The 13,896-nt window shown below is 44.1% G+C and overlaps 1 protein-coding gene across 1 annotated transcript in view; it reads right to left on the reverse strand.

The window, feature by feature from the left end:
* PHKA2 (phosphorylase kinase regulatory subunit alpha 2) overlaps window positions 1–13,896 on the reverse strand; it is a gene marked incomplete in the record, with an annotated part of 84,256 nt that overhangs the window by 61,965 nt on the left and 8,395 nt on the right. Inside the window, 4 exon segments of the mRNA XM_027775475.1 lie at window positions 893–975; window positions 4,735–4,903; window positions 6,286–6,333; window positions 8,847–9,005. Coding sequence (XP_027631276.1) covers window positions 893–975; window positions 4,735–4,903; window positions 6,286–6,333; window positions 8,847–9,005 — 459 coding nt within the window.

Raw genomic sequence — 13,896 nt, forward strand, 5'->3', positions numbered from 1 at the left:
ACGCGCCCGGTGTGAGTTTCAAGCCACCGGGTCCAGGACACGAACCGCGGTCGACTATGTGGGAGTCCAGCAACATAGCCATTACGTCAACTGCTGGTTCCCTTGTGGGTAGTTTTTATATCCTAAATACAAAGCATACTAAATGGCAGTTTGGAGTCACAGTCATGCATTTCATGTGTCTTGAATATTTTAAATGACTTCTATTATGTTTTTTAGTAGTATTGTTTCCTAAAGAAAGCCATTCTTTGATTGTAGCTCTCCCTGTCAGAATTGTGTGCACTCTGTAACATCTTTGGTCGTGGTAGTCCAGTTTTCCTAATAATTCTGTTAATGTGCTGTGAAAGATTGGAAATTTGAAGTATGTAGTCTGTATGATACTAAATTGTGATTTGGTGGGACTTACATAACAGCTTTCAACATCTGAAGACAGTGGTTCTTGATATCCTCTTAAGGAAAATTTGCCTACAAATTTGAAGCTAGAATGTCACTGGAATAACTTAAAAAGAATCACTGTACTTGGCTTTTTAAATTTTTGGTATGTATGTTAAGAATTGGGTACAAATTGAAATGTCTGTACTTGACACAACCAATAAATCTCAATTACAAAAGAAAAAAATTTAAATAAATAAAGTAATTAAATAAATTAAATAATTCTTAAAAAAAAAAAATGGATTCAGACAGAGCATGTAGTACAAAAAACATGAAACCCCACTGCATCCCGGGACAAAAAGGTGCACTTTGTGTGCAGAGGTGACACGACAGTATAGCTCTAGACTCACTAACCTTCTGGGCAGCCCCAAAGAGCTTGGCCCTCAATGGACAGTGATGATTCATATTCTTTTTAATGACAGGCACACCTAAAAAGACCACAAGGGTTAGGGTTGACACTTACTGCGACTTTATATGCAGCCTCGATGTAAAACACAAGATTTTGTATGAAGGCCACCTCATCGAGGGTGAAAATGATACGCAGGCCTAGTAAAGAGAAAAAGAGGAGGTTATGAGCTCCGTTGTGAATAGAGCTGCCCATTATAACCTATAAATATCACAATAAGAAATCTTTCAATCCTCGTTTTCACTTTTCTTACTAGGGCATCAAAAATTAAGTCTGAAGTGAGTCACAGCAGTCAATGTCCAGGCTTGGAAAGAGAAAGGAAGGATGAAAAGAAGGAAGTTAGGAAGTCAGGGAAGGAGAGGAGGAGGAAGGAAAGAATGTGCCATTGTAGCGTGTGTGCCAATGAGTAGAAAGGGTGGAAAGAGGTGGGTGGGGCCTCTGGCACGCAGTGGATTTGGGCAGAGAAGCTTCTGATAAAGCAAGGATTTCAGCCCAGAAGAACCAGAGACACTGGCCTTATCCTTGAGTAAGGCAAAGGCGAGAAGGGTGGGCACTGTTCCCCAAGGGCTGACAGGGGAAGTAGAGTCCCCTCCTTCAGGAGCTGGCCCTTCATCTGGGAAAGGCCAGCTCCCAGGACCTTCCCAGGGCACTGTTCAACCCACTGAAGCAAGCAGTGGCCAAGAAAGCTGGGTCTTTTGCTTAGGCCCTTAAGAATATAGTCAGTTATGTCAAACACACATTTTTTTTTTTTAAATCCCCAGCTAGGGGGGCCAGCAGGTGGTTAAGGTGCTGGACTCCCATGTGGTCGATCACCATTCGAGTCCCAGACCTGGTGACTGAAAACTCATTCTGGGCGTGTGTGCATGAGTGCCCAAAATCCTGGGAGGCGGGACTAGCAGTTAGCATAATGGCTATGTCGCTGGACTCCCATGTAGTCAACCACGGTTCAAGTTCTGGACCTGGTGGCTTAAGCTCACACCAGGCGCGTGTGTGTGCGTGCCCAAGATCCCGAGAGGAGAATGGAGGAGAACGGATTGCGGCGTGCCCATTCCCCCGGGGGGTGGGGGGGTGTTTCTGTCTCTCTGTCTCGCTCTGTCTGTCTGGTGAGCGCACGCGCCCTATAGCGAAAACCTCTTAAAAAAAAAATCCTGGGAGGAGATAGGATTACAGTGTGACCATCCTCCCTTGGGGGTGATTTTTCACTTTCTCTCTCTGTATCTCCAGCAAGCACATGCACCTTATGGCAAAACTCACTCTCTCAAAAACAAACAAATAAATAAATAGCCAGTTAGCACATGTGATTGTCAGACAGAGATTTAAAAGGTATCCCTCCCCACTCCAGTGGAGTGTGGTTATGCTACAATACTTTCTCCATTTCTTAGTCCTGCCGGGATTTGGGGAAAGCACACACACACACACACACACACACACACAAGCCAGAGCCAGGATTTGAACCACAGTCAGCCAGGTGGGATCTGGCTTCTTTAACAACTGTGCCATGGGCCAGTTCCAAACATATTTTTTAAGTATGAATTCGTGAGGGTGATATGGCTATGATAAGATATATAATCTTACGTCAACAAAGGAAGTTTAACTAGTATGCTACATTAGAAGTTTAGTGCTAATTTTAACTAGTAACTGAAAACAATTTGGCTATATAGATAGCCTTTGAATGACATCTAGCTATCAGAAGGAAATAGAGATAGAGTCAGTATCCATATTGCGGGACCAGCAGTTAGCGTAATGGCTATGTCGCTGGACTCCCATGTAGTCGACCTCAGTTTGAGTCCTGGACCCAGTGGCTTAAATTCACACAGGTGTGTGTGTATGTGTGCCCAAAATCCCAAGAGGAGAATGGAGGAGAAGGGATTGCGGCGTGGCCATACCCCCTGGGGGATGATTTCTCGTTTTCTATCTCTCCATCTCTCTCTGTCTCTCTGGCGAGTGTGCCCTATAGCACACACACACACACACACACACACATATATATATATATATATCGGTATTGCAACAATTGTTATAAAAGGAAAAAAGAAAAATATAGAATCATGAACTAGTTACATGAATTCTGGTGTACCCATTGATAAAGTCACTAAAATAATATTTATGAAGAGCTTGACACATCATGGGAAATGCTTAAGTAAAATGCTATGTAACAAAACACTGTGTACAACGTGACCTAAAATATATTTTTAAATACATAAAATATCCTTGATTTGATTACGACACACTGAAAGCATGCTTTGAAAAACTATACTGTACCCTGCAAAGACATAAATAAGAAATTACATTAGAGAGCTCTGAGACATAGCCACTAAGTGCCCTAATTTGGGGAATCGTGTGAAGTAGACACTGCTGCAGAAGACAGAGACCACTTGGTGTGCAAAGACAGGCTGCAGCGTGGACCACCAGCCTGGTATCTGGGCAGCCATCGAAGTCAGCAGCTCTGGCTTCCACGGGAAGGACCCACACTATCTGCAAAGCATGGGCCTACTCACTGCCTAGGCAGCTTAGGCTAGTCAGCCCACTCCAGGCAGGCTGGGAGCTGTGGAGACAATATAGTTCTAGTATGAGTCTAGAAGGTGACCAGGGCAGAGAGAAGGAGTGCTGAAGGGACAGGGTACTAATCCTGGAGGAGAAAAGTCAAAGAGCTGGCAAGAAAGTGTCTGTAGATAACTGAGTTGTCGAAGCTCGATCCAACTTAGGCTGCTCCAGGAACTAGATGAGCACGACAGGAAGGAAGCTGTGGGTGCAACAGAAACAAGCAGAGCCAGCTTGACAGTCCTTGTCCTGCAAGCACCCAGGTGGGGGCTGACTGTCCTATCCACAGACAGGGCCCCTGTACTTCCTGCCCTACCACCAAGGCAAATGCATGCAATATCATAGAGAAGCATGCTTTTCCTTTGTATAAATTGTTCATCTAAAATACTGATTGCTATGGTTTGAATTATGTCCCCTCCAAAATTTGGGTGTTGCCAATGTGATGGAATTAAGAAGGGGAGCCTTTAGGAAGTAATTAGAGTAGGGGTCAGTGAATGGTGTAGTGGTTACATCATTGGACTCCCAAATGACTGACTGCAGTTTGAGTCCTGGACCCGCTGGCTTGAACATCATGCCAGGTGCATGTGTGTGCATGCCCAAGATCCTGAAAGGAAAATGTAGATAGGATTGTGGCATGGCCATTCCCCTGGGGGAGGTTTCTCACTTTCCCTCTCAGTGTCTCTTTCTCCTGAGAGTGCACATGCCCTATGGCAAAAAAAACTCTTAAAAAAAAAAGTGATTAGAGGAGCCAGCAGGTAGTATGGTGGTTGACACATTGGATTCCCACATGGCCGACCACGGTTCAAGTCTGGACCTGGTGGCTTAATGATCATGCCAGGCATGTGTGCATGTGTGCCAGAAATCCCAAGAGGAGAATAAAGGAGAAGAGACTGTGGTGTGGCCATCCCCCATTGGTTTATTTCTATCTTTCCCTCTCTCTTTCTCTCTCCAATAAGCACATATACCCTACGGCAAAAACTGAAAAAAAAAGAAAAGAAAAGTGATTAGGCCATGACAGCTCCACTCCATGAGCAGGATTAAGGGATTAAGGGCCTTACAAAAGAGGCTTCACACATGCAGTTCTCTTGCCACTCTGCCTTATGCCATCTGAGGTATAGCATTCCTCTCCTCCTTACAGTCCTCACCAGACAACTGAACCTACTGGTGCCTTGATTTTGGACTTCTCAGCTTCCAGAACTGTAAGGAAATACATTTTGGTTCTTTATACATTGCCCAGTCTCAGGTATTTTGTTAGAGTGGCACAAACGGACTAAGACACTGATCAATGCCTGTGCCCTTTCCCTCCCCCTCTCTGGATTGTCATTCCCTATGCAAAGGGCTCAGATGTCCTGGCTTACCTGAGGCAGTCATCTGGGCCAGGAATAGGAGGAAGAGGGAGGTGGCATCCACCTGCAGGTGGCCCCATTGGTCATCGCCCACCACGGTACTGCAGGTGGCAGTGTTGTACTTGGCGTGCAGGCTGTCCTTAGTACTCTGGGTGTGCTTGAACTTCTCCACTTTGTCCACCTGAGGGAGAAGGCAAGCTGGCACCACATAGCTACAGGAGGAGTTCATGGCTGGCAGAGGTCACACCCAGGACCAATCACCTGGATCTAGACCTCATATCTGCTACTCCAGGAGCCAGAAGGATAGAAGGCAGCTGCTGGTAAGCACCACAGAGGGCTGTGCTGGGGACTCTTCTCGTCCACCCACCAGAATGCCCCAGCCCAGCAGGATCTTAAGCTCTGTAGGGCAAGGGGTCATGCCAAAGGCTGGCCTGGTCTGCATAACTCCAGCTGTGGCACATAGTAGGTATTCAAGGGGAGATGAGGGAAAGGGGTTGTGGGGGAGGAAGAGCACCTGTTAAAATCTCAACTTAATTCCTTGTGTTCTAGTATTGAAAGGAAAAGAGCAACAATGTCTGTGAATGTGCTGACTGAGGGTGGGACTGCAGCACCTTCACCGCTGACTTTGTGTGGGTCTTGGTGTTGTGGGTCTTGGTGTCGTGCGGGTCTTGGTGTCTTGCGCTGGTCATGCTCCATGAACTGTTCTATTTACCCCTCACCGAGAACACCAGCTATAGTAACATCAAGTTTTAAAAACAAGCATTTCATCCTAAAGGAAAATATAGCCTGTTACAAACCTGACAACATAAACAAGAACACATGGCTCTCTAGGAAAGACTTCTCTTTTTAAATTGGCAGAGAGCATGTGAACTTATGGGGGGTGGGGTAGGAGAAAGAGAGAAAGGGAAAAGAGAAAGCATCCCTCAATGGGGCATGTCATGCTGTAATCTCTTTTCCTCCATCCCATGTCTCCATCCTGTCAGGATTTGAGGCAAGCATGCACACACTCCAGTATGTTTTCCAAGCCACTGGGCTGGGATTTGAACCATGGTCAGCCATGTGGAATATGGTTACCCATGCATAGCATTTAACCACTGGGCTATGGGGCTGGCCCATTTGGGAGTGGCTTTAAAAATTTTTTCCTTCGCTATAGGGGAAAAAAAGGCAACCTAGCTTCAGTAGCATGCACTGCCACTCGGCAGGCTGAAGCAACACTGGAGGCAGGGTGGGGACAAGCAACACTGGAGGCAGGTTGGGTACAGTGGCACATGGCTGTGGTCCCAGTGACTTGAGAGGCTGAGGAGGACAGTGACAGAGTGAGACCCTGTCTAAAAAAAAAAAAAAAAAAACAGATCCCAGTTAGAAAATAAAACCCCCACACGCAGAAGTGTCCTTAGAGATGAGTTCTATAGTATAATAAAATTATTGAAGATAATTTCAAAAAGAGAAAGTACAAAAATATTTTTGACCTCTCTTATTTTTAAAAAGAACAGCTCAAAGCACTTTAAGCATGCTCCCCATCACAGTGACAATGACGTGGAATGCCCACTCGGAAGCACCTACCTGTCTCATCATGCACTGGAGGAGACCGCGCATCAACTTCACCACGTTCTGCAGAAAAAGAGGAGTCAGTAGCAAGGCCCGGCTTTCCCGCCCCACTGAGCAGCTCCTCCCACCACGCAGCCCACAAGCCAGTGCTAGAAAGCCATATGCTCTTGTTTGTTCTGTCAGGTTTATAACGGTATGTCTTCCTTTAGGATGAAATGCCTGGTTTTAAGATCTGCCATTACTGCGGCTGGTATTCTCAGTGAGGGGTAGTTGGAACACAGCACAGGACACCAGGACGCACATAGTCAGCGGTGAAGACGTTGCCGTCCCACCCTCAGTCAGCACGTTCACACACATCGTTGCTCTTTTCCTCTCAACACTAGGACACAAGGAGCTGGAATTTAAACAGATGCTTTCCTCCTCGCCCCCTCTACCTCTTTCCCTCTATCTCTGCCCTGAAAAGATAGCCCCAAGCACACAGGAGTGTCCTGATGGTTTGTCTTATCCCCCCTTCTCTCCATCACAGAGAATAAGTAAACTCAGACCATGTGATGAATGCCAAATAAGGGGCTGGATCAGATGGCATTTTCCAGCTCTGAAACTCAATGACTCCTCACTGGCATTTTATTTTAGCAACACCATTTCTATAAGCCTCATACTTGAGTTTTGTGTCACATCATTAGTAATTTAGTTTTATTATACTAAGGATGAATTAAGTCCACCACACCTGCCCAAAGGTAATGTTTTGCCACAACGGCCACTTGTGACGCCATTGCTGGACTGTTGAGTGAAGTTTTTATAAAACCCAAGTGACAGCCAAGGTTTCTTAATAATATGATGTACTATCATCACTGTCATAAACAGCAATAATACCACAGCCATCTAGTAGACACTACAGCCGGGCATTGTGCAAAACACTTCACTTGGGTTCTCTCCAATTCTTGCACCAGCCTTATGAGGTGGTTGGTGTTATTACCTCACTTTACAGACAAGAAACCTGACACTGACAGGGATGAGGAAATACTGTTAAGGTCACCAGCTGGCAAGCGGTGGACCAAGGACAGAGCCCAGGAGGTCAGACTCCAGAGCTGGAGCTCTCAACCAGTCCATGATGGTACCGCTCATTCCTCCACAATCAGGCCCATTTAAAGACAGGCCCTAAGGTGTTCTATCAAAAACACTATGAAACTGAGACCAGCAGGTGTCGCTGTGGTTAAGGAGCTGGACTCCCACACGGTCAACCTTGCCTCAAGTTTCAGACCTGGTGGCTTGAAACGCAAACTGGGTATGTATGTGTGCATGTCCAAAGTCCCAGAAGGAGAATATAGAAGGATTGTGGTGTGGTCATTCCTCCTAGGGGTGATTTCTCACTTTCCCTCTCACTGTCTCTCTCTGTCTCTCTTGGGCGAGTGCATATATCCTATGGCAAAAACCTTAAAACAAACAAAAAACTATAAAACAACTTCACAAATGGAAAATGGGGTATTGAATGTCAACGTAGCCAACAACCCAAGGACTCTATTATGCTGGATGCTAAGTAACATAAGCATGAAAACTGGATAACACTAATTCAGTTCAAAATTAAGTGGTGCCCATAAATAAATAAGACTACTTTCCTGGAATGACTCAAACTGGAAAAGTTTTTTTTTTTTTTTTAAAGGTTTGTGCCATAGGGTGTATGCACTCGCTGAAGGGAGACAGGGAGAGGGAAAGTGAGAAATCAGCCCCCTGCAAGGGGGATGGCCACACTGTAATCCCTTCTCCATACTTCTTTAAGGACTTTGGGCACATATGCACACGTGCCTGGCATGACCTTTAATCTGTCAAGTCTGGAACTCAAACTTCAGTTGACCACGGTGAGTTCAGTGACTTAACCAGTACATCACCTGCTGGCCACCCTAGGAAAGCATTTTGAAGTGAAGTCTCAAACACATTTTAGGCAACAACAACAGGATCTGGATATTCTTTCAAAATAACTACTCTGACAAGTACACACTTTGGAATGGGTAACTGGATGTGTCCACTGTTTAAAAATAATTTTATTAGTTGGGGCCAGCAGGTGGCATGGTGGTTAAGGACGCTGGACTCCCACATGGCCAACCACGGTTCAAGTCCTAGACCTGACGGCTTGCTTTCTCACTTTCCCTCTCTTTCTTACTCTGTCCCTCTCTGGTCAAATAAATAAAGAAAAATAAAGTTAAATAATTCTTTTTCAGAATAATATTAGTTTATAATGAGGTCCTATATAGAAATATGTACAAAATTAATAGAGCACGTGTGAGAGAACTGTAGCTAGTGAGGCAAGTCAACACTTTGGGGTAGAAATTCAGATGCTTTCATCTCCTACATGGTGATTTCTGTTGTTACTGTTTTATGGAGGGCAAAATCTCAAACAGAAAGGAAGCACTTAAAAGAAAGATGGTTGAGACCACCTGAGCAGCCCCCCAAAATATTCTATAGCAGAAATGGAGAAAGCCTGTGCCCGAACAGTTTTGCACACACAGATCCTTCCTCGTGGTTGTTCAGTTTGTGCAAACAGAGCTGAGCAGCCAAGGGCCAGCGGCCGTCACCATCACCTGTTCCAACTCGTAGGCCTTGGCCTTGTCCTCGTCGCGATCAGCATTCTTGCGGTAGGCCATGCCGAGGCCCCACACGGCCAGGATGCTGTAGATGTTGTCCCGCACCCAAGCATCCTTCTGCTCATGGCTGGCTGACAGCAGCCCTGTGACGGGATTCTGTTGGAGAAGAGACATGAAATGGCTCAGCACCACTCTTCACACAGCTCCTGTACAACAAATGCTTGCCTTAATGCGGCAGCTGGGGATTTGGGATAAGGAGGAGAGACGCTAGTGCTCCAGTCCTCACCCCACCACTAACAGTGTCATTTGGGCAAGAAGCCACATCACTCTGAGTCTCCGTTTCCTCACGTGTTTAACAAGGTGGGACTAAACAATCTCTAAGGAACCTTCTTTTATGTTCTTTTACTTTCAGACCAGACCACACTGTTGTGACAAAAAGAAGAAAGAGTAAACAGAAAAAGCTTGTGAAGCTCTTACAGAGCTGCACATTTCAGTTTCTAGTTCATCTTCAGCCTTCAGTTTCCAAATCAACTGGTAAAACATCGCACCTGGGAGCCGCAGGTGGCATGGTGGTTAAGGCACTGGATTTCCACATGGCCGACCGTAGTTCGTGTCCGGGACCTGGCAGCTTACTTTCTCACTTTCCCTCTTAACTTGAGAGCAAGACACCTAGATGCAGGCTGCTCTGCTTTCCAGCTCTGTAAGCCTAGGGAAGCCACCTTCCCTATCTGGGCCTCAACATCTTGTCTTCATGTGCCTGAACAGAAAGTGCTAAGCAAGAGGACATGTGGGAGTCCTACTTAGCTATGGTATCACTGCTTTTTAAAAGGGCAGCTTGGTCAATAAAAACCAGACCTTCACACAAAAGAACTGTATACATGGGACCAGCAGGTGGCATGGTGGTTAAGGCACTGTTGGACACTCCCACATGGTTGACCATGGTTCAAGTCCCGGACCTGGTGGCTTGCTTTCTCACTTTGTCTTGCTCGCTGTGTGTGTGTGTGTGTGTGTGTGTGTGTGTGTGTGTGTGTGTATCTAGTCAAACTGAAATAAATGAAGAAATAAAACTTAGGTAAATAATTATTAAAAAAATAACTGTACACAGATGTTCACAGCAGCACTATTCATAAAAGCCAAAAAGTAAAAACAAGCCAAATACATATCAACTGATGAATGTAAAAACAAAACGTGGGCTACGCAAACTACGGAATGTAATTTAGCAACGAAAAAGAAACATTAGTACGTGCTCCATCATGGCTGAACCTTGAAAACATTATGTTAAGTGAAAGCTGCCTGTTATCAAAAGCCAGTATTTTAGATTGAGCTTGTATGAAATGTCCAGAAGGGGCAAATCTATAGAGACAGAAAGCGGATTAGTGGTTGCTGTGGCTGGGGGGGGGGGGGCTGTGGCTGGGATGGAGATGGAGTCAGGGAGCGAATGGCTGCCAATAGGTTGTTTTTATCTTTTGCAGATGATGGAAATGCTCCAAAATTGGTTGTGGTAATGGATGCACAGCTAAATGCACAGTGAATATACTAAAAACCATTCACTCGTACATTTTAAACAGGTGTATGGTTTAAAAAGTTTATTCTTTTCTTTCATAAGAGAGAGAAGACAAGCACCCTTAAGAGGGTCTCACACCACAATCTGCCATCCCACACTGAGCCTTCTCAGATGGAAATGCTCCAAAATTGGTTGTGGTAATGGATGCACAGCTAAATGCACAGTGAATATACTAAAAACCATTCACTCGTACATTTTAAACAGGTGTATGGTTTAAAAAGTTTATTCTTTTCTTTCATAAGAGAGAGAAGACAAGCACCCTTAAGAGGGTCTCACACCACAATCTGCCATCCCACACTGAGCCTTCTCAGTCAGCCAGAGCCACAGGCATGCACTGGCATGTACAGGCCAACCTGGAACTGAACCCTGATCTTCCATATGGCTTCCAGCATCACAGAGCAGTATACTACCACTGAGCTTTAAATAGCAATGTTGTGGGACCAGCAGAAGTCATAACGGTTACCTTCCTGACTCTCACATGGCTGACCGTGGTTTGAGTCCCAGACCCTTGAAACTTAAGCTGGGCACGTGTGCATGCATGCCCAAATCCCGAGAGGAGAATGGAGGAAAAGGGACTGCGTCGTGGCTATCCCCCGCTGGGGGGTGATTTCTTGCTTTCTGTCTCTGTCTGTCCGGTGAGCGCACATGCCTTATAGCAAAAGCCTCTCTTTAAAAAAAAGTGAGTAATATTTATTGTAAGTAAATTATATCTCAATTTTTTTTTTTTTTTTAGCTTTTTGCTACAGGTCACATGTGCTTGCCTAAGAGAGACAGAGAGAAAGAGGGAGGAGGTGGGGGGGAATGAGAAATCACCCCCAGGGGAATGGTCACACTGCAATCCCTTCTCCATTCTCTTCTTGGGATATTTTTGGGCATGCACATACATGTACCTGGTATGTTTTTCAAGCCAATGGGTCCGGGACTTGAACTGCGTAGTTGGTCACCACATGGGATCTAGCCACCTTAACCATCGAGCCACTGCCTGGCCCTAAAATTATTAATTTTTATAAAGCCGATCCTAATAAAATCTATGTCTAGAAATAAAATGGGTAAGGTAGGAAATGAAAAACATAAAGATAAAGCCTTTGTTGGCTTTTCCTGCAAATATATGAACAAATACATATCTAATAAAATTCCTCATAACAATCAGAACCTTACTAGCTTTAAAAAAATGGGTTACTCAAAAGAGTATCATATTATTTACAAGAAGGAACATGAAAAACTCCATTGAGTACTTTCATAGTAATACTGCCAAGGTTATTTGGTAAAAAAAAACATTGGCATTATTTCACATCTTCCCACCTAAGGAATTAAATATTGGACTTTCTCCTTTACCTAATCCATGCCCTCTACAAAAACATCTTACAATTCAACTGATAGTATTCTCAGGGACAACAATATTTAATGCATTGTCATAGTTCTACAGTCACCAACTGTGAATCAATGAGATTATATTATATGGCACTGGACTCTCACATGGCCAATCACAGTTCGAGTCCTGGAGCTGGAGGCTTTCTCTCTCTCTCTCTCTCTGTTTCTCTGTCTCTCTACGGTAAGCACACATGCCTTATAGCAAAAATTTAAAAATAATAATAATAGATTAAATAATTCTTTTTTTTTTTTAAAGCCAACCATAGCTGAAGTCTAGGAATGGTCAAAGTATGATTTTTATTCCAACAGTGAACTCTCATGTTTTTTTGAAAAGCACTGTTACCAACGATACATAACATGAGCATCTTGATCTGTTCTAAGGCCTGCTGGGTAAGCCTGGGATAAGAAACCATCCAGAGTAAGAACTAAGCTTTTCTTGCTGTCCCCAACAACCAAGAGTTTGTGACACTAACAACCTTCTGATAACACAGCAGTGACCGCTTCCACAGAGCACAAAGTGTGGTTTGGATTATGAAATGTCACTGTCCTGTTAACTGAAAGTCAACTCTTTTACTCTTTAATGTGGGCATGACTGTTGGAGTGAATTCATCACCACCCAAAACTAGACTATCTGTTCCCCTCATTGAAACACCCAGACTGGGCGTTTCAAGGGATTCCCACATTCAAAACCATGTTGATACAACTCTGGGAAATTGGGGTATTACTTTATTCCAAAAAGGAATACTTACTTTTTGACTTGCTTCTCTGTAGTTTATGGAGGAAAAAAAAAAAAAAAGCAGCAGCATTGTGTTGGATGAAGATGTGGGCGGTTCCATTTTGATGTGATTCATAAGAACCGTAATGACTGCACACTGGCAGACATTCTGTCACCCCTGGTCTGCTGTCGCTTCTATGAAGGATGACCCAGGGGTTTTGTCTCTGCGTTGTCTCCTACTTGGAGATGACTGTGCCACATCACTGCACTCTCACTCATAGAATCTTCTGAGCCACCCAAACAGGTCCATCCCTTTAGAGTTCTGGGGTCTTTCACTTCGATTAGGTATGTAAATGGAGAGGGAACAAAAGGTGGCCATATCTGAGGTCATTTTGCCAGCTAAATGTGGTTACAGGTAAATGCAGGGCACAGGAAGAAGGTGACATTTGTCCCGGCTAAGCCTATGGTTTCAGATATAATCATTTTAATCACATGCCGTTTTACAATCTTTAAAAAACATATTTACTTAGGTCTATACCCACACATAACAGTGTAGAAACATATAACTATACAGATGTATCTTTTTCAGTTGTTTCTCTTGCTCTTTTCTGTTGGACTCCCACCTCCCTCACGTCAGCAATCCTATAGAGTCCACGTAACAATCATGTACATATATATTTTTAAGGAATTATTTAATTTATTATTATGTTTTTTTAAATTTGTACAGAGAGAGAGAGAAAGTGAGAAAGGAAGCTGCCAGGTCCGGGACACGAACCATAGTCAGCTATGTGGCAGTCCAGTGCCTTAAAACACCACACTATCTGCTAGTCCGTCATTTACTCTTATGATGGGTATTCATTTGTTTCCGAAGGTCGTTGTGTTGTTTTTTGGTTTTTGCCACTATAAAAATATTGCAATAAATAATTCTTAAAACAAATGTTCTTTTCAACAGAGCTTATATTTCTATGGAATATAATCCCAAAATGGGATTGCTGGGGTGACAGATTAAATGCATTTGTACTTTGAAATTTAACAGGTGTTTCTCATGCTTGTCAATGACTTATTGATATTTTTTATTTTTTGTCACTTTGATGAGTGTAAAGTTACATCTCATCATCACTTCTACTTTTAAAATGTTTATTTCCCTGACTATAAGTGAATTTAATAATCTTTTCATTCTGAGACAGAGAGATGGAGAGACAGAATGCGAGGAATCACCTCCCCCCCGGGAGGGGGGGATGGCCACACTGGAATCCCTTTTCCTCCACTCTCCTCTCAGGATTTTGGGCACGTGCGCCCAGAGCAATTTTCAAGCTGCTGGGCCCAGAACTGTGATAAGCCATGTGGAAGTCCATTGCCTTAACCATCATGCCACATACTGGCCCCAATAAAGGTTA

Source organism: Tupaia chinensis, unplaced genomic scaffold (genome assembly GCF_000334495.1).
Source record: "Tupaia chinensis unplaced genomic scaffold, TupChi_1.0 Scaffold000567_1, whole genome shotgun sequence".
In the NCBI taxonomy this organism is placed as follows: domain Eukaryota; kingdom Metazoa; phylum Chordata; class Mammalia; order Scandentia; family Tupaiidae; genus Tupaia; species Tupaia belangeri.